This window comes from Rhizophagus irregularis, chromosome 27 (assembly GCF_026210795.1).
Source record: "Rhizophagus irregularis chromosome 27, complete sequence".
In the NCBI taxonomy this organism is placed as follows: Eukaryota; Fungi; Glomeromycota; class Glomeromycetes; order Glomerales; family Glomeraceae; genus Rhizophagus; species Rhizophagus irregularis.
In genome coordinates this window covers 3,154,753-3,180,998 of record NC_089455.1, presented here as the reverse complement: position 1 = coordinate 3,180,998, position 26,246 = coordinate 3,154,753, and the positions used below count along the sequence as shown (strand labels likewise).

Below are 26,246 nucleotides of genomic sequence, written 5' to 3'. Positions count from 1 at the left end.
AATTGTTGAATTAATTTCTATATTTTAAATAAAATTTAATAAAATTATTGAATTAATTTTATATTAATTTTTACTTACTTTAATTTATTTCAATATTGTTAAATAAAATTTTATATTTTAAATTTGTAATTTAAAATAAAATTTAAAAAAATATTTATAAGATTATCATATTATAAAATCATTATATTTTGATAACATCATGATATTTTGCTAGTCCAACCATCTTGGGTTATGTATAATATTGTGACAATTAGAGTTTTTACATGTATGTGAAAAAATTTCTGTTTACAGAATAATTATAAAATTTGAACAGCTAGAACATGATACTACGTGACAAATTACTAACTCTAATCCCCTTACCCTAAACCTAACTCTAGTTCTAACCTTAATTCTAAAGAACCGGCAAACTAGGAGGTGACGTCAACTAGTTTTCAACAATAATATTAGAAATCACGTGTTTAGCAAAGCGTGAATTTATCCATGGTTTATTTGATTGGCCAAATTTTTTTCCATAATTTTAGAATTCACATGAACAATTTTCATTTTTTTGCACTATCAAATAGATCTACAACCACGAATTTGTATAAAGCAGACAAGATAACCGACGCCACCTTTGAACTTTACTAGACACCGATTAAAATTACAAGATGACCACAAATGAAAATAATGATAACAATAACACAGAAACTTTAGAGGAGACAACAACAGTTCAACAGCAGCCGCCTTCTCCTACTCCTTCAAACTCTTCTTCTACAAGTACTACCAAAAAAGAGAAAGATAGCGGAAGTTCAAATAGTAGCGTTGTAGGGGGGAAATCAGCGAAGAATGTACCTAGTTCTACACCGGCAATAAATATTTTTTCAAATGATGGAAGTTTTTTGGATAGATTCAAAAAAATGAAAGCTGAAGAAGATGAAAAAAAGAAACAACTTGAAGCTTTAGAAAGGTGAGAAGTTTACGATACAAAATATATTTTTAGTCAAGGATTAATTGTGTTGCGTATTATATAAATTATTTTTTGGAAATCGAATGATTGTGGGAAGACTTAATTGCGCTTTTAGCTTCACTTATCTTCCCACCATTCGATTTTTTGGGGAATGACTGATATTACGCTTTGTTGTTAGAACGGTGTGCAATATATTTATACCATACGTACAAGGGTTCAAGAGGGTGTTATTTGGAGAAATAATTATATAATTGGTCGTAGAATTACAACCATGATCATAATCGATGTAAAGGATTCTTTTAATTCATAGATCGATCTATTAAGGCGTGACTAGAAATTATTTTCTTTTATTTTCTTTTTTTGGTTAGCATTTTTATTTTTTTTCACGAAACGAAACTTTTTTACTTACATAATTATATTTTTTGAAAATATTAAAAAAAATTATTTTTTTTTAAAAAAAAAATGAATAAACTATACACTATTTTTGGATTGTTGTTTTTTTCTTTCTGTTATTCTATGGATTGTCACTTGTGTATGTTTGAAATATATTTGAATGTTATAGAAAGAAGGCTTTTGAGGATCGTATTGTAAGTATTTAAGTATTCTTTTTTTAAAATCAAAAGTTTTGTATATTAACAATAAATTTCGTTATATAGAAAAACCGTGGAAAACGTAAGAGTCAACCTACGGACGAAGAACCGGATGCTAAACGCGTTATTCTAGAAGACGATGAACGTGAAGAAGCGTTAGATCCAAAGGCCAATGCATATTTAAAGGAAATGCAAAAATATAATGAAAGATTGTGTAAAGATGACGCAGGTCACGTTCGTCCGTTGGTGAAATAAAATGATAATGTATTTATGATTCACTATTGCTGAAAGGAAAAATCCACGCAATATAAAGCCTTATTCAAGAAGTTAAAAAGAGGTTATTTGATTTTTTTCTTCGATAATCATCTTTTTTCAAGATATTTAGTTTAGTTAATTTCATATATTTAGGATAATTAAGATAAAAAATGTAATTTGGAAAATATATACGTATATATGTATATATACTGGAAGATGTATTAGCAGTTTATTTCAATCAGTCTTCATTTAGTTTCTATATAAACATTCTTCTTAATACATTTCACTTATTCATTTGATAATTAAATTTATATCCAAATTGTAAAGAAAAAAAATAAAAATAAAAAATTAATTACTATTAATTTAAATATACTTTCTAATCCCATTAATCGATTAATATAATTAATATTATAATTTCCAAATATATTTATTCAAAACTATTTAAAGCTAATATTAAGCCAAAAGTCAATATTAATAATTTATCTGCTACTCTCTTCAGAAACGGGAGTTTGAGGAACAAGATAATAAGGTAAAGCTGCTTGTATTACACCAGTTTTTTCGCAAGCAATCAACCATTCAGGTTTAACAATAGGAATAGAACCTTCTAAAGCTTTTTGATATTCAGGACCACCTTGAATATTACATAATAAATGAGTTGTATCAGGACCAACATGTTCACTATATTTAGCATCAATTCTTTCTAAAATTTCAATCAATTCTTGTTTACTATGGGAAGGATTATCACCATCTTGTTCATTTTCATCATTCCCATTTAAAATACCAAAACAAACATTAATACCAGTTAAATTTTCTATAGTATGAGTTTTAACCTTAATATTATCAGAAGTAAAAGTACCAGCTGTAGTTTGAATTGTAATGTAAAATTCATAATCATGATTCATATCCAATCCACTTAATTTAATATAATTAATACCTATTGGAGCGTGTTGACTTAATCTTTCTCCATTACGATAAATGTTTAATGCTTTTAATTTTGCTTGATGTAAAACTAATGGCTCCCATTCTAGTATGACTGATGTTTGAGTAATATGTTTTATGTGAAGACGTGGCGGTTCTGGTTTATTACGTCCAAATTCCTTAAGAATTGCTTCTTGCAATTCCCAAAACTCTTTACTTTGTGCTGCTTCTTGATCATAATTACGATTTACTCCTATATTTACTATACTACCAGATGTTACTCCCGGTGGAAGTAATAATGATGGAAACTCTATTAAATGGTGATCTTCTGTTAATAAGATCGCCTACAAGAGCAAAAGTAAGATGTTATTTAGATGCATGAAAACTTGAGAATCCATAAAGAATAAAGAATATTTACCATTCCTGCGTCGAGTTTCCCAACCGTAAATTGTACAGAAGTTGAGGTAGCCATTATCGATTTCGCAACAAGTCTGAATTCAAACAACACTAATATAGGAAAAAAAATCCAAAAAAATTGGACGTAGATCTTATAACTTTAAAAATTACTGTTACACAATTATTGATATCACATACATAAAAAGTCAATTTTTATGACAAAAATAATTCTACTTTCGGAAAAAATTCCAATTTTTATAAAATCACGTACACCTTCTTGTATAATGGTGCGTTTATTCACTTTTTAACTTGTAAAAAAATTTTCTGCTTTAATGCGGTGCATACGTCATATTTAGTTACATAACGAAAAGAAAATTGAAACGCGCGATAAGTTAATGAATTCAATTGACAGTTCTTCCTTTGTTTTCTTCCTCTCATAGTTGTTTTATTCATTTTTCAAGACACTCATTGGACATCAAGTGACAGTAGAATTGAAAAATGATTTAGCTATTACGGGTATTTTAAAATCGGTTGATCAATTCTTAAATATCAAACTTGATGAGATTCGGGTGGTAGATGATACAAAATATCCTCATATGGTATTTATATATATTCATTTTCAGAATAGTTTGTTTTTCGCGTATTAACGTGAATGTGTAAATGCTGAAAAAGTTTTCTAATTAACCAAAATCAATAATAGATGGCAGTCAAGAATTGTTTTATACGTGGGTCAGTTGTACGATACGTACAATTACCCGCTAGTGCAGTAGATACAGCTTTATTACAAGATGCTGCTCGAAGAGAAGCACAACAACCAACTACAGCAGCTGCTCATACAATGAATCGTTAATAATTAAACAAACTTAAATAAGAAACAATTTTTTTCCAATGAGAAAAGGGGAGGACTTAATTAGTGTTCTTTAAATGAATAACAACATATATGACAATAATAATGGGTATTTATATATGAAGAATCTCGTAAGCATCTTTGAATTGGCAAAAGAAAATATAAAGAAATATTTACGGTTAGATTTATCATAATAATCAATAATACGTTAAAGAAATCATAATTATAATTTGATTCATTTAGTATTGTGAGCTTTAAATAAATGAATTGTCAACTTAATTAAACATTCGATAATTTTACCTTCATTCGTGATATAATCAATAATCGGAGCTTGAATACTTAACATTATTAAATAAATTTCTTCTTATCTCAATGAATTAGGAATTTCGAAAGTTTTGTAGATAAGAAAAGTTTACTTATCAGTAATTATAACTATTCATCATCATGTAATTAATGTAGGTTTATTATGAGCTTAAAGAATATTCCAAGTGTATTTAAAGGGAAGGTTTAAAAGTATAATAATAGTTGATAACTTGTTATATATGTATTATAAACTAAGAGTATAAAGATTCTATTTTAAATAATTTAAGATAAAAGGTTTTTATTTATATATAAATATAATTTAGGATATTATCAGTGTTTTTAGATAGAATATATTTTCTAAAGTTGAATGTAAAATTACAGAATAAAAGTTTTAAAAGAGGAGCAGATAAGTAAACTTTATTAAAATTCAACTTATATAAATAGTATAATTTTTGTAAAAATATATTTGCTTTAAAACATATATACAAATATTTTTATATATTATTTGTAATTAATAAATGCAAGTATTATAATAAATAATTGTTTACATTAAAAACTTATTAAAAAATAATATAAATTACACAAAAATCATTTTTAAAAAAATTAAATAAATATCTAAAAATATGGTTAAATAATAAAATTACTTATAAATTATAATAATAACTAAAATAATATTTATTAATCATAATATTTAGCAGACATTTCTGTACCTTCATATAACTAATAAACTCATGAATTGCACTACCTTGCAAAAAAAAAAAAAAAAAAAATATTTATTAATCATACTAGCATTAGTAAATATTAACAGGCAGAATTTTATGACATTTTAATTCTACCTAAAATTCTACTTTAATTCTGATAAAATAATAATTACTAGCTGTAATATTTAGCAATACTTTATTTATTTTATATAGTATATTAAATAATTTATATTTTTTAAAAAAATTATACTAATTTTTTTATTATAGAAGAATGGTAGTAAATTTATTTGAAAATTTAGAACCTAAACATATATATTATACTAAAAATACATTATTAACTTTAATTTTAAGTTGTCTTATTAAAGCTTAATTATTAAAGAAAAAACAAAAATTTTACCAACTAGTAAATATTCTGTAATATTTATAAAATAATTGAAATAAAATTTTTTTGTTATAATACACTCATAATTTATTTATATGTCAAATCTGACAAACTTCAAACTGGTTTTCCTTTTAAAAAGATTGTTTCTATACTCTACTATCATTAACTAATATTCTTTTATATTTCTAAATCATTATCCCAGATGATTTTTAGTAACAATATAACTTTTTAGTATTGATTAAAATTAGTTAATTTTATTAAGTATTTGTATCCAAATAATATTATACTAAAAAAATTTATATAATGTAATTAAGTTTGTTTCATATAGTTGTTTCTAATAGTTTATTATAAACTTACTTTTAAGTTTGAATATGTATACATAAAAATTCAGAATGGACAATTGTTGCAAATAAATCGAACAAATATATTCTTTAAAATTGTTGATAATTCATAATTGGGACTAGAGATTCGGATCTATTTAGAACATGAATTTAGGCATCTTTTTTTTTATTTTTTTTTTCGTGAAAACATTCCTTTCTCAGAATTTCGATACTGTCCTTTATAGTTACAGTGTGAGATTTCATCTTAATTTCAAACCCATTTAATAAATCCATGACGAATTCATATGAAGCACCACGAAATGATAGACTCTCCTTCCCCAAATCATAAATAAATGAATATAGTAATTTTATACAAAGAGAATAGAAAAAAAAAAATTTCGGTTCGCTAAAGTTTTTCCTGAATAAAATTTTTTATATAGCAGAAAAAGTCATTTAAATCTAGTTAGAAATTAAAGAGCATTAATCGTTTAAAAAATAAAATACCTTCAAATTTCATTAACTACGTCTTTTTGCTTAGCTTGTTCATTGTCATTTTCTCTTTCAGTATTCAATTCCATGTGAGCAACTTTATTAACTTTATTTTCATTAATATTCCAAAGCCATAAAGGTTTAATTTTGGATGATTTGGGATCATTTGAATCACCTCTATATATCTTTTTATGAATTAAATTTTGATTTTTCATGTTATCCAATACTTTAGACTTTAAATATTTATGAGATATCGTTTCTCGATATCCATTTATATGCGATAACAATTGTTTTGATGTTTGTGGTCCATTTTTTGATAATAAATGAAGAACTACTTGCGATATACTATTTGACATTTTTTTTAAGAAAAGACAACCCGCTTCTTAAAAGATGAAACTTTTTGTAGCACCGAACATGCATCACATGATAAGTTCAAGTTAGGAAAGAATTATTTTTCAATACCACGGGAACTTTTACATGGGTTTCCTTATTAAATGTACCCATGTGTACGATCTTTAACTAATAAAAAGTTATGTTTTATTAATGATGTACATTTATAAGGTGGGGAGATGGCCATTTTACATTAGGCTAATATATGCGTATTTAAAAAGTTCTTTTATCATTAATTATTATATATAAAATGAATCTGATATTATTGTGATCAATGGAGATATTTAAAAAAAAAACGATCAAATTTTATGCTTGTTCATCATCAAAATCCACAATAACCCATTTACTATTTTCTTCAGATTCGTTAGGAATATCAACGTTAGATGAATCTTGAATTAATGGAATTTCTTCTTTTTCTTTTGATGAAGTATCAATTATTGTTGATTCGTTAGTTTCAGTTAATTTATCCTTAGGTTCGGGGGGTTTCTTTTTTTCTCTGTCTATTCTCCTCCTATTTCTATAATATAAAACTGTACCAACCAGAGCGAGTGCAGCAACTATTTTGATAAAATCGCTAATTATCAAAATACGTATATATAATAGAAAATGTGAATAAAATGTCTTATAAGAATAAAAAATATATTACCAGTTTCTATTTTTTTTTTTACTTACCTATTAATGCCAAAAAACATTTTAAAAAAAGATAATATTAAGGCTTAACAGTATTTGTGGAAGAAAAGTGAGAGAGAGAAATATTTAGATAACTGTGAAATTAGTTCTTGTATGATTTATTTTAAGACAAGTAGATATTAAATTAAAAGATTAAAAGCACCATTTTTATATTTAATTTTCTATTTTCTTGCTTACAAATTGTGCAACTATTCTTCATATTTTAAGAATAAGTCATTATGAAGCTATTTTTTTTCTGTGAACAAAGTACTTGTTTTGTGTGTTTGATTATTAGTGGCCAAAATTACTGCAATTTAAGAAATAATGGTTATTGATTTTTTACTTGATTAAAAAAAAAATAAGTGAAATTAGAAAAAATTGTGGGTGATTTTTTTTCACCTTTCACGTATTTTCCATTCTTGTCCACGTGTAGCGTTATATTTACCATTAATTTGAACTCCGAACAGATGATCATAATATTTATTATTTACATATTTAAATTGTTTCACGAACATTTTCTGAAAGAACAAAGGAGAAAAAAACACGTAAATGATACCGCAGCTTAACATAACTTTAACATTCAAAAATAGCTTATCTGATTTCGGAAAATTTTAATGATCTACAAAAATTATAAACCTGGACTTGTCTGATTGAATGAATGAATGACAGAATGTGGGTATGATAAATAAAAGTTTAAAATTAGATTTAATAAACGTGTACGATCGAGATTTATACCCCCATTTTTTTGTTTATATATTTAAAATCTAAAAAAGTATTAATTAATATTAATTCTATTGACTTAAAAATAAAATCTTTGTTCCTTTTACTTATGTTTCGGTTTATTAAAGATAAAAAGGCAAATGATCCAAAATAGATAATCGGAAAAGTGATGGAATATAAAATTAAAAAATTGCATTTTCGTTCACTTGAATTTTTTAATGATTCACATAAAATTGATTTTATTTAACATTTTTAAATAAATTAATAAATGAATATTATCGTAGTCAATTAAAAATATTAGTCAAATAATCATCATCAAGTGCTTTAGGTTTAAAATCCCAATCTTCAAATATAACAGTAACTTCATTATAATTTTCAACAGTCATACTTCTTATTGGCAAATTGGGATTAAATGATAATTTTTCTGCTAATATATTTGCTCCAGCTCCCAATGTACTATTATACATTATGAAGAAACATATTAATAATAAAATTCATTATTACATATTCTTATATATAAGTATAGCAAAATATTACCTTAGCATTTCAATTAATTTAGCATTTTTTCTTGTTGTTAAAGCTTTTATTACATATTCAAATGTTACCCATGGAGCTAATAAATAAATATATAAGATGATAATATTCTCTTATCTGAAAAATTCTGATAGAAAGAATTACTTTACCTGTTATTTTTGATTCAATAAGCGGAGTTATTTCAAATAATACACATTGGACCTATAAAAAAGACAAAATTCTAAAAACCTATTTTTTTTAAAAAAAAACAAAGATTTTTTTATATTACATTTGGAAGAAAAGCATTTGCGGACAAAACTTTTAATATTTCAGTAACTGCTACACCTTCTAATTCGATTTTTATTTTATGTCGTTGTGATTCTCCTTTCTTTGCTAAGAATTTCTAGAAATTAAATCAAAAAAAAAGAAAAAAAAATCATTATAAAGAAAACAAATATTTTAAAAGCCAAAACAAGGATACCTCAGCAGATTTTTCAGGTATAATAAAATTCATACGTGATCTACCAAAATAATGAATTCCACTTTTATTATGACAATTTCTTAATAACTTATTCATCAAAATTTCCCCTTTCGTTGTATTTGGAAGATGAATTGTTGAAATTAAATTGGGATGAACTAACGAATTTTTTTAAAAGTTGATTTATATTTAAGTCTGCTTTTTTTTTTTGAAAAAAGTAATAGTTAATTACCTTCTTCCCAAGGATGAACTTTTATGTCACTTAAATAATGTTTTAACATATCATAAGTTTTCCATTCCCAAATTTCAGCATGTAATACTTCTAATCTACCATCCGATTCCTTTGCTAATAATGATAATTCATCTGCATATTTTTTTTCTCTTTCTAATGCAATTATCTTTCGTGCATTTGTATGATGTAAAAATGCATATGTTAAGAAACCCGTTCCTAACAATTAATAATATCGAATCAAAGATGATTGTAAAAGAATGATTAATAAATAAAAGATATATAATTACCAGGTGATAATTCAATTATTGTCGCATTATTTGGAATTTTCATGGCTTTTACAATTCCAGCTAAAAAAACAAAGAAGGTTCTTAAAAATTATTTTGTTATAAGCTTATTACATAGTTTATTTTAAAAAAACTTGCCTGCAACTTCCATATTTTTAAGACTTACTCGGTTTTTTCCCATTACACGTTTCAATACTGTTGGAGTCCACATATCTAAATATCAAGAGCAAACAAATGCGTTTTATTTATCTTTATTAGCAGTTAAAGAAAAGGGTACAAGGTATATAATCGATAATCTGTACTAAAGATTTGTGCAACAACGTGTGAGAATCATTGATCATCCACTATATATAGGTAGAAATTAAAATTTAATCACGTATTTTCATCTCGAAAAAAATGTCAAAAAAAGAACAAAAAGGTACTTATTCGTTTCCTTATTCTAATTACTCAACTTTTTATCCAACAACATCTTTATAACCCTATAAAAATTCGATTAGAAATTGATGAAGCAACGCGAAGAAAAAATATAGAAATTCACTTAAATGAGTTGGAAAAAGATAATTATCAAGAAATACCAGAACTTGAAATTGTAACAGGAACAATTTCAAAACCGCGTCGTGTTTCTGATTTAGCTGATACGAGTCAACGTAAATTATGTCATATTTTTTTAACATTCAAATTTAATTTTTTTTAATAATATTTATTTATTTTATAGATAGAAAATCGAAACGAACTAAAAGTCAGCATATAAAATCAATATCAAAAAGAAGCTTTAAAGCTTTATTAGATGAATCGGTAATATTAAACATATTGTTAATATAAATAAATTATTTCAAATTTATAAATAAAATCTTTCTTTTTTTTTAGAGAATTGTAGAGAAACCACCAGACGTCCCAACATATTTAACAGCGGCGGCTAAACCATCTAGATATCCTCCAAGAAAATTTTGTTCAGTGTGTGGATTTATCTCAGCTTATGCTTGTAAAAAATGTGGAATGAAATATTGTAGCTTAAAATGCAAGGAAACTCATGAAGAAACAAGGTGTATGAAATATACCGTCTAAATTATTACACACCTTAACATTTGTCAGTATCCTTTTTTTTTAATCTTTTAATTTGTTTTTGTAATGGAAATTTTTTCTTAGACATTTTTTTCTTTTTTTTTCAGTAGATATACCGTATTTATTATACAAATAAAGCCAAAATAATATAATAATATAATAAAAAAAAAGTTCGCAATTTCTATCTATTTCTTTTTTTTTCAATTCAAATTAAAAAAATTAAAAGAATTAATGGGAACTATTAAGAACGTGAGTAGGTGCGTATGATTATGGGGGAGGTGGAATAAATAAGTGTATAGATAACATTATTATACACGATAAATAATTAAATAATTACACAAACTACGATTAAAAAAATTTACTCTCTTTGGTTTTATTTAGATCTTTCCTTGAAGTTTAAGAACAGTTGGAACTTTAAAATTATAAAAGAAAAAGAGTGTTATTTACGATTAAATATTTTATTATTTAACGACACATAAAATAAATATTGAACTTACCAATGATGGCGGCTAGAATAATAAGTATTGTAATGGTTAAAATAACGGTCATCTTAGTATTTTTCCACCACATATTTCTACGAACTTTTGAAGAACTAGTTTTAAACACTGAAGCGGAATCTGATAGCATAACTATAAATAGCGATAATTTTGGTTAAAAAAAAGTAAAGGACCAAAGAGAAAAACATTTTTTGTACGTCATATGTAATATACCTGTTTGTTCTTCCAATTCTTCTAATTTTCTCCCTCGATTAGCAAGGTCTTGAAGAGTTTTTTGCATTTCACCTTTCGTACTATCAATCTGTGCCTGTACCATTTCGATTTTAGTTTGACCAGGAGTCGCTGGGGTATGTACCCTATCATATTGTTCTTTTTCAGATGACCTGTCAACGTAAAAAGCTTAGCATATCTTTAACGTAGAAAAAACTTTCTTTACCGTTACAATCGCAAAGAAAACTTACATCGTTGAATAACAAACTTATTGAAGAAAAAATTTTTAGACAATTGCGGCGGAGTTCTCTTGTTACGTTATATTATTTTGCCACTACGGATATCTTAAGAAAAGAACAAATTTATAATTGTTAAATGAATTTCTTTTAAATTTTTTGATCATTATTCTATTAATAGTCTTGTAGTACTGACTGGAAATCTATACGGTAAACTCCATTACTATTATTATGCTAGTAGTTTTGCATCTAGATTGTGGCTAATGTAAATATAAATTTGTACTTTATAAATGTCAAAGTTACATTATAAAATGGCTTTTCAATATTTAAGCGTTTGTGTCAAACGGAAATATTTCAAAAAAAATAAACGAATTATTCAAACTTGGATTAATACATGATTTATGTATATGAAACTAAGCCACTTTCTTTTTCATTACGAATTTTTTACTGATGAGGCTTTTAGGCAATTCGCCATTTATTAAAAATTAAAAACTTGAATCAGTGATCAATCGGTTTTCATAAAATAATAATAATGCAAAATAATCGATAATGACAACGCGCCACTTGTAACGCCATGTTAAAAATAAATCAACTTTGTATCTAAAAAAATTTGGAAAAGTTAAAAAATTAGATTTGTAACCTAACCTACGAATTCATGTTTAATTTTTTCAATTTAATTAGTGAACCATAAACATTTCATAACGATACCGTAGGTGGGTTGGCGTAACGCCCAGCTAATGAGGCGGTCTATATTTAAAAATTACACCCCTGATTAGCAATTTAGCATTGTATACTTGACACCATCCTATTTTGGAAAAAGAAAGGGGTTAGTAGGCTTGTCACTTGTGAGATGTAAATACTGTATATTTATTTATAGGATGAATGTTCAGCCTTTTCCATGTACTGTTAGAAAGAAACAATTAACTAGACCATATAATTCTTCATTTACTGTATCCATTTGCCCGAATTTTCAAGATAAAGGCGGTGTATTCACTTTTTATGAATCAAATCCCACACATAACACATGAGATCGAATTTTGCTAGCAGAATCTTCTTATTATATATTCATTAAAATGATTAGACGTACAGTACTTTTCTTTCTCTTTCTTCAATTTAAACATCAACAATCTTTTATCTGATATAGCTGGAGAATATGATCAAAATAACATTTTTTTTTTAGATTATCGCAGATATAAGACAATAATTTTTTATTTTTATTACTAATTTTTATTATCGCAAAATTTTGATTGGTTTAAGATAAAAAAATTTTAAATTTTTTCGGAGAAAAGTTAAAAATTACATGACCAATCAAAAGACGATCAGTTTTGTGGGAATTTCTGCTTATCAGTAATTCCGTATTAAGAAATTATCTGATAAATATCCCGAGTTGTAAAAATATCATGACTGTTATATTTGGTTTTCATTAATGTAATTTGATTAATCTTATGAGAAATAAGAAAATATTTTTTACTTTATATTTGGAATGTATTCAGGGAAATCACGTTTAACTCGTTCCGAAAAAAGTGAATATCGAAATTAACAATTATTTGTCAACATGTCGGCAAATATAGAAAACCATTAACTGAGCTGCAAACAAATAAAAATAAAAATCCAAAAAAAAGAGTGTTAAATATTGTGAACAGCACATAGCGAAGCTATTGAATATTATGTAGATTTTATATTTAGAACAGCAAGAAAGTGATTTTGATATTAAAAAGGAAGAATTGAATATGTTAAAAAGCTAAAAAAAGAAGCTTTTTATTTCTGCAAGACAAGTTAATTATTAATAGTAAATGAACGAGATTATTAATTAGAATTTTTTTTTACATAGCAAAAGTTTTTTTTTTGTAATGCGAAATTATAATATACATATATATACATAATATAATAAAATACTTTTTGAAATGTACATAAAAAATTTTTTAAAATTGCTTTAATTAATAAAATTCAGATATCAAAATATTTAACGAATTACTTAATATTATGTAAAATATTCGTTATATGATACACCGAATAATCCGTAGTGCTATACCGAATTTTCTCATAACGAAGGCCTGATGGACGCCTAATTCGTTATAAGAAAAGTTGACTGTAATTAGCAAATGGTTAGATAGCAAAGAAAATATTAGCAGTTTAGATAATAATACTGAGTAGTGCCAGTATATGAGTTAGGGCTCGGTAGGCTTATAAAGCAGGCATGTTCTTTTATGCCTTTCCTCCCTTGAAACAGCCTGCTACTCTATCATTTTTTACAATCATATTTACTTAGACGGCCGGCCCTTTCTCATTTATTTATAAAAAAAATATAATAAAGATTTCACTGAATTTTTTAAATACGTGTGTGTGTGTTTTATGTGTATATATAATTCGATGCTGGGACTCTCATTAAACAGCCTAGGATCCTCCTCCTTTGATAGCATCAAATATTTTGCTTATCCTTTCTTAATTGCAATGGCAAATTCTAATAAATTTGCAGTTAAATTTACATTCGTTTTATTATTTTTCAAATATTTTTTATACATTACTTTTATACAAATTAACAATAAAGTAAATCATGCAATACAGCCTACTCTATGAATGAAAGATACATGAATATATTGGATTTAATTGTAGAATTAAGTGTTAAAAAAAAAAATCAAACAGGAATTATTTTTATGTCAATGCTTTTTTTTGTTCTTTTTCTTTTTTTGTTGCTTCTTTCCACCCATTTTCGATTCATGCTTTGGTGATACTTTAGTTGCATCGAAATATTCACAAATCTCGGGTGATTTTGCCCATTCTTCAATTTCTTTATCATATGCATTTATTGGTACCAATTCGCGAGTAATCTCATCGACATAACAAAGATTCTCTTGGTGAAAAAGATAATTTGTCAAAGCTTCTATCAGATTACTTCCTCCGCGTATCATGCTATCGTCTATGCGAGACCAAAAATAAATAGCCCCATCATGATCTTTTAGCCAAAAGATTGAATCTTCACATGCAAACACAAGGCAAAAATCATTAATGCCGTAAATTTCGTTAAAAATTCGGATCTCAAAGTTATTCAAGACATTTTTGTTTGTCTCTTCGCGATATGGTAGTTTATTCTTCAATAACTCAAGAAGCAAGGGCAGATCTGGGGTGTGCTGTGTTCCATGATCATTTTGCAATTTAAGCAAGGTGGTTTCGTTTCTCGTGACATCATTTCGATTGCATGAGTTCTGATTGGTAGCTCGCATCTCTGCGATGCTAGATGGAACAATGGGTTCGTTTCGGCACAATTTCCGAACTGCCAGGGCTCTGAAGTCACTACCAATTCCCCATTCGCATCCCGAGGAAAGAGATGATGGTTCACTAAATCGACTTGCTGTCGTAAATTTATTATTTGTTTTCTGGCACTCCTGTTGCCTATTAGCGATGCTCCAAACGAGATCATTATGATTTTCTGGCGCTTCTGGCGCTTTGATCTCCATAACACATTTAACACCGTCGGCCATGGCAGGTCCCTGAATAGCGGGGTCACGGGTATTGGCTCTAGAATTAATATCCACTTCGCTAACTGGTCTAAATGTCGAACCAGCCAATTCTTCTGCTGATCGAAAGTAGTCAGAAATTTCGGAGGTTTGCCGATGTTTATAGTATAAAAGAGGGCGAGAGCATCCCATATAGTGACAACTGGAATCTCCGCTCCGTCTATGTTCATTAACAGATATTTCGGACTCCCGTTCTTCATTCTTAGAATTCTTTGTTGGTGATTTCTGGAATATCATACAAATATTAATGCGACACTTGCTTAAAATACGGCATAATATTTAAACCATACCTGTAGGGTATTAGGAACGTCTCGTATAATTTTTTCGAATTTTCGCTCGTCCTCGAAAGTTTCTTTAAGTACTTCCATAACTACAGTATACTTCTCAGGTTAAAGAAAAAAAAACTCATAAAGAAAAAAAAAAACTCCTCCCAGTAAGGCAAGTGACTTACCTTTTCCTTGGTATTTATGTTATTTTTTATCCAGATATGAAACATGGTTTTGGTGGGAAAAATTACCTTTTGATCCGCCTCACCTAATCAACACTGCATAAATCATCGCATCCTACTGATCTCCTTACTATAAAATATTTATTTATATTATGCAGAGGGGTGATGATTTTGTTACACGGGTCTTAGTGTAATACGGAGATGACATTTATGACATCATAGTGATCGTACGCAATTACTAATTTTGAGATAGAAAGCCGTGGCACGGGCGTCTTAGTGTAATACGGAGATGACATTTATGACATCATTGTGATCGTACACTTTTGAGAGCAAATCTGATTAGCTGGTCATCTCGTGATTTGAGGAGACCCAGTTAAAATAATTTCGCCGTCATATTGACTCGGGTCTAATTTAACCGAGTAATGAAAAGATACACACGTAGCCGGGTGTCCTATACACAGCGTCTAAAACCGCCCAAAAACATTATGAATCTCTTAACCGCTAAATCCATATAAATTTGAATCATAGTATAGGTTGATAAAGAATTGATACAATTCACTAAAAACGCTATAAATTGTTAACATAATTTTTAAATCAAATAAATAACTTATAACTTACGATCTATTTAAATAAATAAAGAAACAAATAATATTTAATTTTTAAATATTATATTATTTACTAATAGAATAAAATAATATTACTAGGTTATTACAAAAAAATATTCAAAATTTTAAGTAAATATTTTGAAAATATATATATAAATATAAATTTATATAAAATTATTTTAAATTATATATAATTTATTTCTTAAACCATAAATAATTGCAGGCAAACTTGCTTACAATTTTACTAAAAATTTTGCTCTCATCTAGTAATGACTGGTCTTTTTAATTAATAGTATATCTATTCCTATAAATTTTTTGGCTAAGTTTATAGAAACATCGTATGAATATATTTGTATAATGCTTTTGCTTTCTTATGCTAATTAATCAGTGTTGGTATATTAGCTGTTAGCCATTTAGCAGTTTAGCCATGGCCAAAATGGCCAAAAAAATTTTGGTTATAACCAAATATCAATAAGGTATTAATATTTATCTAATAATTTCTTTGGCCATTTAACATTTGGTCAGAGTTGGCCATTTGATCATAGTCAAAATGGCCAAAAAAAATCTTGGCCACAGCCAAATGTTAACATTGAATTAATTATATTTTCTACTATATATTTTTATATTCCTATATATTCCTATATAAAATAAAACTTTCAGAAAAAAAATTAATTTTTTTTATACTATTCTTATAATTAATATATAACAATACATATTTATTATACTATTTCTATAAAATTTCTTTATTTTTATAAAAATTACTCTTAGAGATGGCTATAATATCAATTTTATAAATTTTAGCTTGATTTATTGAACTAATTTTTAATTACTTGTTTTTATGTTTTTATAAGTTCTTATAAAAGTAAAGTTTTTTTAAAAAAAAATTATTATTCACTTATTCTTAGGCCACTTCAATTTAATAATTTGTTTAATATCCTAATTTTATATAAAAATTGAGAGAAAAAAGAATCAAATTAAGTAAATATTTAAAAATAAACTAATTGAATAATTTAAATTTAATTAATTTTTTTTTTATTTAACTTCTAACTTTAATTCTTCCTCTTGTTGATCAATTGTACCTTTACTTTCATAAGTTTAGCAAAATGGATATATAGTAGTAAGCTATAATAAAAACAAATAATTTCTGTTTTTAAATAATGACATAAATAATATACAACTTCAATTGGACTACTACAATGGATTTTTTGTCTAACATAAGGTTACCTGCCTAAACCTCTCCAAAATTCTACAATTAGTTTTTCCAAAATTTTACTATAATTTTATTATAGTTTTGGCAAAGTTTTGGCAGTTTCGGCATTTATAATAAGTTTCATCAGATTTTGCTTTTTTCCAGAGTTTTGCCAACTTTTTAATAAGACTTTCATATAGTTTTAGCAAACTTTCACTATTTCGGCATTTTGCCAACTTGCCAAAACCCTCTAGTTTCTCCAGCAACCTTAGTCTAACATATACTTTTTCATAAAAATTGTGTTTACAAATATAAATTATATTATCTAATGAAATTTCTAAACTAGTTTTTTTTTCGTTACTCAATGCATTTTTACTAAAAATATATCTTGATTTATTACAGATAGTACAATTGATAAGTTTATGTATATTATTACTATTATTAATTGTACTATTAGGAGAGAAATATTTTCTTTAGTAGATCCAAATGTACTAGAAAGAAATTTTTTAAAATATTGTACAGATTGGTAATATTATTATAAGTTATATAATATAACATATGTTTGTTTATTTTTAAAATTTTTTTAAAAACAAGAAAAATGGGTACGTTAAACAAACTATTAAATTGGAATGACCTTATAGGTATATGTAATTATAGATATATATGCTTATAAATATAATTAATATATAACCGATGTATAATATATAAAAAAAGTAAGAAAATTTAAAATTTTATAGAAACTCATAAGAATATAGAGACAAGTAGTTAAAATAGCTTTTTAAAGTTTTAAAATTACCAGTTTACTATACTAATAGTGTTTTTATTAAATTTTTTGCTATTCTTATAAATTTTTTATAAGGTACAAAAGATACTTTTATAGAGCCAAATTTTTGATAAATTCTTGAAACTAATTTATAGTATCAGGTATTTTAATTTTATTAAAACTATTAATATTGTAATCTCTTATTTTTTAATGAAACTTAATTAAAGAAATTATATAGTTTTTTTTAATTTTTATAATATAAACTAATATGATTTAATAATCTGATATTATAAGTATATAAATATTCAGAAGTATTTATTTGCTATATATCTCTAATTTTTAAATATTAAAATAATTTAATTTATTTATTATATAATCTCAAATTTCAAATAATTCTAATTAAACATATATATTAGCAATAGTTAACTTTTATAGTTATTGGCATACTGTTATTATTAAATTGTCAAATTATATTTTTTTTTTTTTTTATATGTTTTAGGAGACATCAGCATAGCTGGCTCACCAAAGCTATGTGGAAGGAGCATTACAACACCAGTTGTAATAATATACTCCTACTGTTGAGCAACAGATAACCAAGCAACCTACTCTAATTATTTAGAAGTAACCAGATGTTCATCTCCCTACCCCCTATATATCACACTGGGAAGACGACCCAAGTTTATACCCACACAAGGATGGATCGTAGTGCATAGAGCTCCGAATGGGTCAGGTCAGGTCAGGTCAATTGATAAACCTGACCTGAAATTTTTTTTCAGGTCAGGTCAGGTCAGGTTATATCAGGTTGTCTGTTTGACCTGACCTGACCTGAAACCTGAAAAATTTCAGGACTATTTTTATTAAAGTATTGAAAAAAAACGGTACAAAACTTTTTTTTTTAATATAATATTATGAAAAAAAACGTTTTTGCAACGTTTTTTATTAAAATATTGAAAAAAAATATTGCAAAACGTTTTTTTTAATATAACATTATGAAAAAATGTTTTCGCAACGTTTTTTCTCGAAATATTGCGATTCAACATTTTTATATTGATTTTGTATAAAAAAAGTGAGTTGCGGTATTGCGATTCACTTTTTTTATATAGAATTAATATAAAAAAGTGAATCGCAATATCGCAACTCACTTTTATTATATAAAATCAATATAAAAAAGTGAATCGCAATACCGCAACTCACTTTTATTATATAAAATCAATATAAAAAAGTGAATCGCAATACCGCAACTCACTTTTTTTATATAGAATCTATATAAAAAAGTGAATCGCAATACTGCAACTCACTTTTATTATATAAAATCAATATAAAAAAGTGAATCGCAATACTGCATCTCACTTTTATTATATAGTAGAATCAATAGTTTCAGGTCAACAGGTCAATCAGGTCAGGTCAATCTTCATACCTGACCTGAATTTTTTTTAAAAATCTCATACCTGACCTGAATTTCAGGTCAGGTCAGGTCAGGTTACCTGAATTTGGCTGACCTATTCGGAGCTCTAGTAGTGCAGCAGGGTTTCTGACACAGTTATGCTACCCACTAGCGCCTGTCAGAAATGAGCAACCATTTACATACAGCAAATATAATGGAGCAGACATCTAGAAGTCCTTCCATGATGGTTAACTTAGAGGTACTGCAGTACTAAGACTACTAATATGATCTCACTCAAAGCCCACTACAGGCCACGATTACCATACCTAAGGTTGCTTGCCGAAACCTAGGGGTTTAGGCAAGATGGCGTTTCGCCGAAAAGCGAAATTCTGCTGAAACTATATTAAAGTTATATTAAAAAACTGGCAAAACTTTGGAGAAAGGTGAAACTGCCGAAACTTATTATAAATGCCGAAACTGCTGAAACTCTGCCGAAACTATAATAAATCTATAGTAAAATTTTGACGAAACCAATCGTAGGATTTTGAAGAGGTTTAGACAAGCAACCTTAACCATACCAGCCCACCATAGTTGTAAGTCCCCGATAGTATAACAGTGATTACTAGGACAGTAAGCTACTAAGGGTATTGAGATCACCCCTTTATTATAAGTAACAAACCCAGTTACCCAGGGATCACCCACCAGTACGTCAAATTCACTGAGAAATTGAACCTCACTTTAGAACCTTATATACCTGTGAGCCTATAAATGTCTCCAATCAGTCTAAACCTATTAGAAGGTAAACTACTGCTAAGACATTGCACTTGAGACTTTACCATCTATGAGGATCATCTAGCATAGTGAACCCTAGGGTTCCGCACGGATCAGATCAGATCAGATTTAGATAAGATTTGATCCGATCTGATTTATTTTAAAAAAATTGGATTTGATCCAAGTCGAATCGGATCAAATTAAATCTAATCTGAATCTAATCTGAATCCGATTTGAATCCGATTCAATTTTATATTTTTAATTAAAAAAAAGGTTCATGGCAAACATTTTAGTTTTAAAGTAATAATAATATATTTTAAAATTAAAGTAAAAAAAAATCCTCCAAAAATCAATTATAACAATCTATTGTTATGAAAAAAAAAAATTTCCCAGAAAATTAATTATACCGATCTATTATCAGATCTATTATTACAAAAAATAAATAAATAAGTAAATTATATGTCAGTCTATTATTGAACCTAAAAAATAATTAGGGAAAATATTCTTATTAAGAAGAATTACCGTGGTGCTGCAGCGTCAATCTGATCACTAATCCAAATCTAAATGGTTTAAAATATGGTTTGAGAAAAAACAAAAAAAAAGCCAAACCAAAAAAAGAAAAATTTTTCAGATTGGAAAAAAAGTCAAAAGCCAATCCGAAAAAAGAAAAGTGAAAAAAGAATTTTCGGATTGGAAAAAAAACCAACTCGAAAAAAAGGTTTTAAAGAATTCGAAAAAACCTCCAAAAAATAACAATAAAGAAAATTTGAAAAAAAAACGAAAATAAAATTAGGGGAAAAAAAAAGGATAAAAAAGAAATTGGTTTAAAAAAAGGAAATTTTTGAAAAAAAAGGAATCTGTAAAAAAAATAAGTACCGAAAAAAATTCTGAAAAATAAGGTCCAAAAAGACTGAAAAAAAATTTTTAATAATATGGTCTAAAAATAAAGACCGAAAAAAATAGTATAAAAAAAATCAGTCTTAAAAGGATTATTTATAAAAAAAAAAAATTTTAGTTTGGGAAAATAAACAGGAAAAGAATGAAAAAAAACCAAAAAAATTCTCAACCAAACCGAAAAGAAAGAGGAAAAGAAAAAAATAAAAATTTTTAAAAAAAGGAAAAAGAATGGAAAAGAAAAGGAAAAAGGTAGTTCAAAAAAGAAAAGAGGAAAGAACTGAAAATAAAAGATTGATTCAAGAAAAAAAAGAGAAAAATTAAAAAAGGGAACTGAGAGAATTCAAATCGGTTCGAAAGAAAAGGAAAAAAATTTAAAAATAGGTTTAAAAAAAAAATGATGAAAAAAATAAATATTTGAAAAAAAAATAAATCGGTAATCTAATAATCAAAAAAAAAAAATTCTATTAGATATACAACATGACTTGCTGATCAAGCGGGTCTTATAAAGAATACGGAATAGCAATTCAAAACGTTACAGTTACACATTTATACTGCTATTTGAATATTTCGGCTAACTACACTATTATTCAAAAAAAGTGTATTTAGCTGACCTCCCTATAGTCATTACTTATATTTCACTTAACCTTTTTTAGTTATATAGATAGATATTAGATTAGTTACTTTATTGACATGATACTTATATTTATAATACTAAGAAAAAAATAAAATAAAATAAAAAAAATAATATAATTTTAAAAATAAATAATTATTTATTCATTATTTAATAAATAATTCCAGGATTTCAAACACATACTTATTCTTACTGTTTTTCCTATTAAACGGTTTCTATTGTTTGTAATTAAATTTTTCGAAATTGAAAAACACTGCTCTGATGGCACACTTGTAGCAGGTATAGCTAAATAATCACGGGCCATCTTACTAAGTTGTGGATATTGAGTTTCATTAATTCGCCACCATTCGAGAGGATCCAAAGTTTCACCAGAAACAGTTGGTGAAGCAATATATGTTTTAAATTCATCTACATTTCCCACGTAGCGACGTTTAAATACACGTGACATTACTGATTTTTCTTTTGAGGTGGAGGAAATGTTGAAATTTAAGGAGGTAGTGGCATAATTAGAATTAAAAATATTCACAAAACTAAATAAAAAATTAATGATTAATATAATTATTAAATAAATACATCAAAAACTTTAAAAGTACATACTTTTGATTAATTTCATTTATTAAATCATCACCCCACTCCTCATCTTTAAAATATTGTATTTTTAATCTCGGATCTAAGATAACTGCTATTGAATACGCATTATTTGTCTTAACATAGTATTTCAATAATTTATCTTTGCAATATTTAGCAGCTTTTTTTATTGATTTTTCAATTCGTATATTCTCATTATCATTCTCATCATCATTTTCATCATCATCTTCATCATCATTTTCATCATCATTTTCTTCATTAACTTCTTCATTCTCATCTCCAATAATATCTTCTACATGATCAATTAAAAAATTGAATAATGGAATCATCATAGAAAGTGTTGAATATGTGCTTCCCGAAATTACTGCTGTTACTTCTTTAAATGGTTCAAGAAAATCCACTATCTTTCTAAGTCCATTCCATTGTTCTTCTGTAAGTGTATAGCTTTTGAGATCACGATCAGATATTGCAGTAATATCAAGAGCCTAATAAATAATTAATTTGAAAAGTAATAAGTAATAATACGAAATTACAGTAAATATAGTACGTAAAAAAGCTTACAGGTTTTATTAATAAAGCTCTTGAAATCATTTCACACGTCGAATTCCACCTTGTTGGCACATCTATTATAGGTTTTAAATCATCAATATTATTATTCTTACATGCAAGCGCTTAATTTTTCACACCGTTAAAGAGACGCACGAATTTTATTAAGTTGCCTAGCCTATAAATGAATAAATTAAATTATTAATTAATAAACCAAAATTAAGTAAAATAAAAAAATTCTAACCTGACTTAAACTTAGTTCTTGATCTAAGTATTTTAAAAATTCTTGTACACTTATATTGATTGTATGCGCGAAGCATCTAAAGTGGTTTTCGCTATTAAAAATGATATGATTTTGATCTGCTTATTTACTTAATTCATTAATAAATACTTGATTATTTGAGGCATTATCAAGAGTAATGCCAAATAGCTATAAAATTTATAAACAAATTAAATATATTTATTCTAACTTAAATTTAAGAATAAATTTAAGAATAAGTAATTACCTTATCTTCAATTGACAAATTTTCTAATCCTGATATGAATGTATTTTTAATATTTTCGCCAGTGTGAGATCCATACATTTGTATAAAGTCAACTATCACACTTCGTAACTTCCATTCTTTATCAATGAAATGGGCAGTTAAGGACAGGAAAGATTTGGTTGAGGGGGAAGTCCAGATATCGGTTGTAAATGATATCTTTCCTAGCACCATTTGCAAAATATCTTTAATCTTTTTAACATTTACTTCGTAAAGATTGTAAATGTTTCTCTTGATCGTGTCTGCTGAGGGTACCAAGGCACCGGGATGGAGTGAATGCACAAACTCAATAAAACTTGGTTCTTCAACAACGGTAAAGGGTTGTTGATTTATTATAACCCATTGGACAAGTTTTCCCCTCATTGTATCATTATTATAAACCCACTAATTAATAACTATTATTAATAATGGAAATTCAAATTTGAAAAACTTTACAAGAAACAAAGTAAAGACATATACCTTAGAAGAGCTAAACATTTCTCTAATGTCTTGTCCATGATTTTGATTCATTTGTATATTATGTTTTTTTAAATGTTTCTTTAAATTTGATGTGCTGCCCCCGGAACACACATAAACTTTAGAACAATATTTGCAGGTGGCCTTCTTATTTTCTTTAAAATCAGGATCTTTTGTAAAATGGATCCAGACAATACTACCCTTAAAACTTTCCACTGTCGGTAAAACTTCATTTTCAGAATCTTGTTCATTACCATCATCATCATCACCGACTTCCATAGTGTATTAATGTTATAAAGAGGGTGAATTAGTGATAAAAAAAAATTTCTTTTCCAACATTTTTAAAAAATTCGTCCTTTTATAACGAAATAAAAATTCTTTTCTATATAAAAATTGGCCCATTTAAATGAATTTATAAAAAAGGGAAAAGTGCTAGTAAAAAAAAAAATTTTTCTTAAATATAATTACTTCGCCCTCTAATGAATTTTTAAAAAAAGGAAAAGGGGCGTCCTTTATATTTTATAATGAAATTAACGAAATAAAATTTTTTTTTTCTAAAAATCTGCCCCTTTTTAAATGAATTTATAAAAAAAGGGATAAGTGCACAATTTTTTTTTTTAAACAATTAAACATACCCGCCTTCCAATGAATTTTTTAAAAAAAGAATTGTCAAAATTTTTGACCAATGGCAAAATCGGCAAAATAAATCAATTGGCAGATCAGCCTAGTCAATTATGGTTTGTGCTGAAAGATAATCTTTTTGAGCCTTTTTTAAAAAAACACTCTCATTTTAGATATCGGCTTTCTTTGAATTGAATCGATAAGTTTCGTTCGTTTCATTCATTTTGAAACATTTTTTAGTTTAGATTCGGTAAGTTTCGAAGGTTTTACTTCGAAACTTATTTGTTTTTTTTAAAATAATAAATTTAATTTTTTTTCTTTTTTCTTAGGTATGTATGATGTATCGGCTTCGACTCTTCTTTTGAATAGGTAAGTTTCGTTCTTCTTTTGAATCTTTTTTTTTAAAAAAATATTTTTTTTCTAATGCTTTTTAAATTTTTTTTAGGTATCGGCTTCAACCTTCACTTTGGATCGGTAAGTTTCAAAATTTTTGTTTTTTTGAAACTTTATTCTTTTAAAAAAAAAACTTTTTCTAATATTTTTTTTTATTTCTTTTTTTTAGGTATCGGCGAGACCCTTCACTTGGATTGGGTAAGTTTCTAAGTTTCGAAAATTTCGTTCTTGTTCTTTCGAAACTTTAAAACCCTTTTTTCTAATATTTTTTTTTATTCTTTTTTTAGGTATTGGCGAGACCCTTCACTTGGATCGGGTAAGTTTCGAAATTTTCATTTTTTCGAAACTTTGTTTTTTTTTTAAAAAAAAACTTTTTCTAATATTTTTTTTATTTCTTTTTTAGGTATTGGCGAGACCCTTCACTTTGGATCGGTAAGTTTCGAAAGTTTCGTTCTCGTTCTTTCGAAACTAAAAATTTTTTTTCTAATATTTTTTTTTATTTCTTTTTTAGGTATCGGCGAGACCCTTCACTTGGATTGGGTAAGTTTCTAAGTTTTAAAAGTTTCGTTCTTGTTCTTTCGAAACTTTAAAAACCTTTTTTCTAATATTTTTTTTTATTCTTTTTTTAGGTATTGGCGAGACCCTTCACTTGGATCGGGTAAGTTTCGAAATTTTCGTTTTTTTGAAACTGTTTTTTTTTTAAAAAAAAAACTTTTTCTAATATTTTTTTATTTCTTTTTTTAGGTATCGGCGAGACCCTTCACTTTGGATCGGTAAGTTTCGAAAGTTTCGTTCTTGTTCTTTCGAACTAAAAATTTTTTTTCTAATATTTTTTTTTATTTCTTTTTTTTAGGTATCGGCGAGACCCTTCACTTAGATTGGGTAAGTTTCTAAGTTTCGAAAATTTCGTTCTTGTTCTTTCGAAACTTTAAAAACCTTTTTTCTAATATTTTTTTTTATTCTTTTTTTAGGTATTGGCGAGACCCTTCACTTGGATCGGGTAAGTTTCAAAATTTTTATTTTTTCGAAACTTTGTTTTTTAAAAAAAAATAACTTTTTATAACATTTTTTTATTTCTTTTTTTAGGTATTGGCTTCAATACTGCCTTTTGGATTGGTAAATTTAAATTGGCTTACATCAGTAAGTTAAGTGCGCATAAAACTGCGCATTGTTTTATGCCAACACAGATCAGCGTGAAATCATGTGATTCTACGAAGGCAACACAGAACAGCGCGTTGAAAAATAGTATCAATCAACGCACTGTTTTATCTACATCACATAAATCATTGCACAGATTTTTTTATTTAATTTATTTATTTAATTTCATTTTATTCTATTTATTTATTAATTTATTAATTAATTAATTTATTTATTTTACTGTATTTATTTTATTTTCATATACCTAACTGTCTATTATAGTATATATTTAATTTAAATTATCCCCTGAAACTCACATTAT

General features: G+C 26.5%; 10 protein-coding genes across 12 annotated transcripts; 4 read left to right on the top strand and 6 right to left on the bottom strand.

Annotated features, from left to right (window-relative positions):
- Nucleotides 1–554: 554 nt before the first annotated feature.
- On the top strand, nt 555–2,158 carry OCT59_018583 (uncharacterized protein). 3 transcript variants are annotated; one of them, XM_066148865.1, is made up of 3 exons: nt 555–946; nt 1,513–1,533; nt 1,603–2,158. In XM_066148865.1, exons 1-3 carry the CDS (start codon nt 648–650, stop codon nt 1,667–1,669), a joined length of 387 nt encoding a protein of 128 aa, XP_066004752.1. In that variant the 5' UTR covers nt 555–647; the 3' UTR covers nt 1,670–2,158. The 3 variants fall into 3 exon arrangements, with proteins under 3 accessions (XP_066004752.1, XP_025164677.2, XP_066004751.1); XM_025323036.2 differs by having other exon boundaries at nt 1,509–1,533; XM_066148864.1 differs by having other exon boundaries at nt 555–1,309; nt 1,509–1,533.
- Nucleotides 1,971–3,223, bottom strand: OCT59_018582 (uncharacterized protein). Its single transcript, XM_025323037.2, has 2 exons — nt 3,128–3,223; nt 1,971–3,053 (listed from the first exon to the last, which is right to left on the bottom strand). Exons 1-2 carry the CDS (start codon nt 3,179–3,181, stop codon nt 2,271–2,273), a joined length of 837 nt encoding a protein of 278 aa, XP_025164678.1. The 5' UTR covers nt 3,182–3,223; the 3' UTR covers nt 1,971–2,270.
- Nucleotides 3,224–3,337: 114 nt separating this feature from the next.
- On the top strand, nt 3,338–4,541 carry OCT59_018581 (U6 snRNA-associated Sm-like protein LSm2). Its single transcript, XM_025323038.2, has 3 exons — nt 3,338–3,392; nt 3,546–3,704; nt 3,806–4,541. The coding sequence occupies exons 1-3, from the start codon at nt 3,390–3,392 to the stop codon at nt 3,953–3,955; spliced, it is 312 nt and encodes a 103-aa protein (XP_025164679.1). The 5' UTR covers nt 3,338–3,389; the 3' UTR covers nt 3,956–4,541.
- Nucleotides 4,542–5,652: 1,111 nt separating this feature from the next.
- OCT59_018580 (uncharacterized protein) lies at nt 5,653–6,520 on the bottom strand. Its single transcript, XM_066148863.1, has 2 exons — nt 6,163–6,520; nt 5,653–6,076 (listed from the first exon to the last, which is right to left on the bottom strand). The coding sequence occupies exon 1, from the start codon at nt 6,501–6,503 to the stop codon at nt 6,165–6,167; it is 339 nt and encodes a 112-aa protein (XP_066004750.1). The 5' UTR covers nt 6,504–6,520; the 3' UTR covers nt 5,653–6,076; nt 6,163–6,164.
- Nucleotides 6,521–6,843: 323 nt separating this feature from the next.
- On the bottom strand, nt 6,844–7,229 carry OCT59_018579 (uncharacterized protein; the record flags this gene model as incomplete). The annotated part of the gene is made up of 2 exons (XM_025328903.1): nt 6,844–7,111; nt 7,210–7,229. 2 exons carry the CDS (start codon nt 7,227–7,229, stop codon nt 6,844–6,846), a joined length of 288 nt encoding a protein of 95 aa, XP_025164680.1.
- Nucleotides 7,230–8,142: 913 nt separating this feature from the next.
- On the bottom strand, nt 8,143–9,644 carry OCT59_018578 (uncharacterized protein; the record flags this gene model as incomplete). Its single annotated transcript, XM_025328904.2, has 8 exons — nt 8,143–8,382; nt 8,464–8,539; nt 8,610–8,661; nt 8,729–8,842; nt 8,921–9,075; nt 9,150–9,365; nt 9,437–9,496; nt 9,572–9,644. 8 exons carry the CDS (start codon nt 9,642–9,644, stop codon nt 8,211–8,213), a joined length of 918 nt encoding a protein of 305 aa, XP_025164681.2. The 3' UTR covers nt 8,143–8,210.
- Nucleotides 9,645–9,825: 181 nt separating this feature from the next.
- OCT59_018577 (uncharacterized protein) lies at nt 9,826–11,009 on the top strand. The gene is made up of 6 exons (XM_066148862.1): nt 9,826–9,851; nt 9,931–10,080; nt 10,149–10,228; nt 10,301–10,520; nt 10,606–10,744; nt 10,877–11,009. Exons 1-4 carry the CDS (start codon nt 9,830–9,832, stop codon nt 10,496–10,498), a joined length of 450 nt encoding a protein of 149 aa, XP_066004749.1. The 5' UTR covers nt 9,826–9,829; the 3' UTR covers nt 10,499–10,520; nt 10,606–10,744; nt 10,877–11,009.
- On the bottom strand, nt 10,183–11,776 carry OCT59_018576 (uncharacterized protein). Its single transcript, XM_025323040.2, has 5 exons — nt 11,635–11,776; nt 11,454–11,546; nt 11,206–11,375; nt 10,993–11,124; nt 10,183–10,907 (listed from the first exon to the last, which is right to left on the bottom strand). Coding segments are annotated over exons 2-5 (339 nt in total). The 5' UTR covers nt 11,456–11,546; nt 11,635–11,776; the 3' UTR covers nt 10,183–10,872.
- A 2,105-nt stretch (nt 11,777–13,881) lies between these two features.
- OCT59_018575 (uncharacterized protein) lies at nt 13,882–15,382 on the bottom strand. Its single transcript, XM_025323041.2, has 2 exons — nt 15,244–15,382; nt 13,882–15,178 (listed from the first exon to the last, which is right to left on the bottom strand). The coding sequence occupies exons 1-2, from the start codon at nt 15,319–15,321 to the stop codon at nt 14,096–14,098; spliced, it is 1,161 nt and encodes a 386-aa protein (XP_025164684.1). The 5' UTR covers nt 15,322–15,382; the 3' UTR covers nt 13,882–14,095.
- A 9,343-nt stretch (nt 15,383–24,725) lies between these two features.
- Nucleotides 24,726–25,907, top strand: OCT59_018574 (uncharacterized protein; the record flags this gene model as incomplete). Its single annotated transcript, XM_066148861.1, has 11 exons — nt 24,726–24,763; nt 24,840–24,868; nt 24,957–24,985; nt 25,075–25,103; nt 25,191–25,219; nt 25,299–25,327; nt 25,417–25,445; nt 25,532–25,560; nt 25,641–25,669; nt 25,759–25,787; nt 25,874–25,907. 11 exons carry the CDS (start codon nt 24,726–24,728, stop codon nt 25,905–25,907), a joined length of 333 nt encoding a protein of 110 aa, XP_066004748.1.
- Nucleotides 25,908–26,246: the final 339 nt, after the last annotated feature.

What these genes read in the sequence shown, in the direction of transcription:
- OCT59_018582 (XM_025323037.2), bottom strand. Translation starts at nt 3,181, where the DNA reads ATGGCTACCTCAACTTCTGTACAATTTACGGTTGGGAAACTCGACGCA. An exon ending in GGAAACTCGACGCAGGAATG is followed by an intron (nt 3,054 to 3,127) that starts GTAAATATTCTT and finishes TTGCTCTTGTAG; the next exon opens with GCGATCTTATTAACAGAAGA.
- OCT59_018575 (XM_025323041.2), bottom strand. Translation starts at nt 15,321, where the DNA reads ATGGAAGTACTTAAAGAAACTTTCGAGGACGAGCGAAAATTCGAAAAA. An exon ending in ACGTTCCTAATACCCTACAG is followed by an intron (nt 15,179 to 15,243) that starts GTATGGTTTAAA and finishes ATGATATTCCAG; the next exon opens with AAATCACCAACAAAGAATTC.
- OCT59_018577 (XM_066148862.1), top strand. Translation starts at nt 9,830, where the DNA reads ATGTCAAAAAAAGAACAAAAAG. An exon ending in GTCAAAAAAAGAACAAAAAG is followed by an intron (nt 9,852 to 9,930) that starts GTACTTATTCGT and finishes AAATTCGATTAG; the next exon opens with AAATTGATGAAGCAACGCGA. An exon ending in AAGCTTTATTAGATGAATCG is followed by an intron (nt 10,229 to 10,300) that starts GTAATATTAAAC and finishes CTTTTTTTTTAG; the next exon opens with AGAATTGTAGAGAAACCACC.
- OCT59_018581 (XM_025323038.2), top strand. An exon ending in ATACAAAATATCCTCATATG is followed by an intron (nt 3,705 to 3,805) that starts GTATTTATATAT and finishes AATCAATAATAG; the next exon opens with ATGGCAGTCAAGAATTGTTT.
- OCT59_018580 (XM_066148863.1), bottom strand. Translation starts at nt 6,503, where the DNA reads ATGTCAAATAGTATATCGCAAGTAGTTCTTCATTTATTATCAAAAAAT.
- OCT59_018576 (XM_025323040.2), bottom strand. An exon ending in AGAATTGGAAGAACAAACAG is followed by an intron (nt 11,125 to 11,205) that starts GTATATTACATA and finishes CGCTATTTATAG; the next exon opens with TTATGCTATCAGATTCCGCT. An exon ending in TATTCTAGCCGCCATCATTG is followed by an intron (nt 10,908 to 10,992) that starts GTAAGTTCAATA and finishes ATAATTTTAAAG; the next exon opens with TTCCAACTGTTCTTAAACTT.
- OCT59_018583 (XM_025323036.2), top strand. Translation starts at nt 648, where the DNA reads ATGACCACAAATGAAAATAATGATAACAATAACACAGAAACTTTAGAG. An exon ending in CAACTTGAAGCTTTAGAAAG is followed by an intron (nt 947 to 1,508) that starts GTGAGAAGTTTA and finishes TGAATGTTATAG; the next exon opens with AAAGAAGGCTTTTGAGGATC. An exon ending in AGGCTTTTGAGGATCGTATT is followed by an intron (nt 1,534 to 1,602) that starts GTAAGTATTTAA and finishes TTCGTTATATAG; the next exon opens with AAAAACCGTGGAAAACGTAA.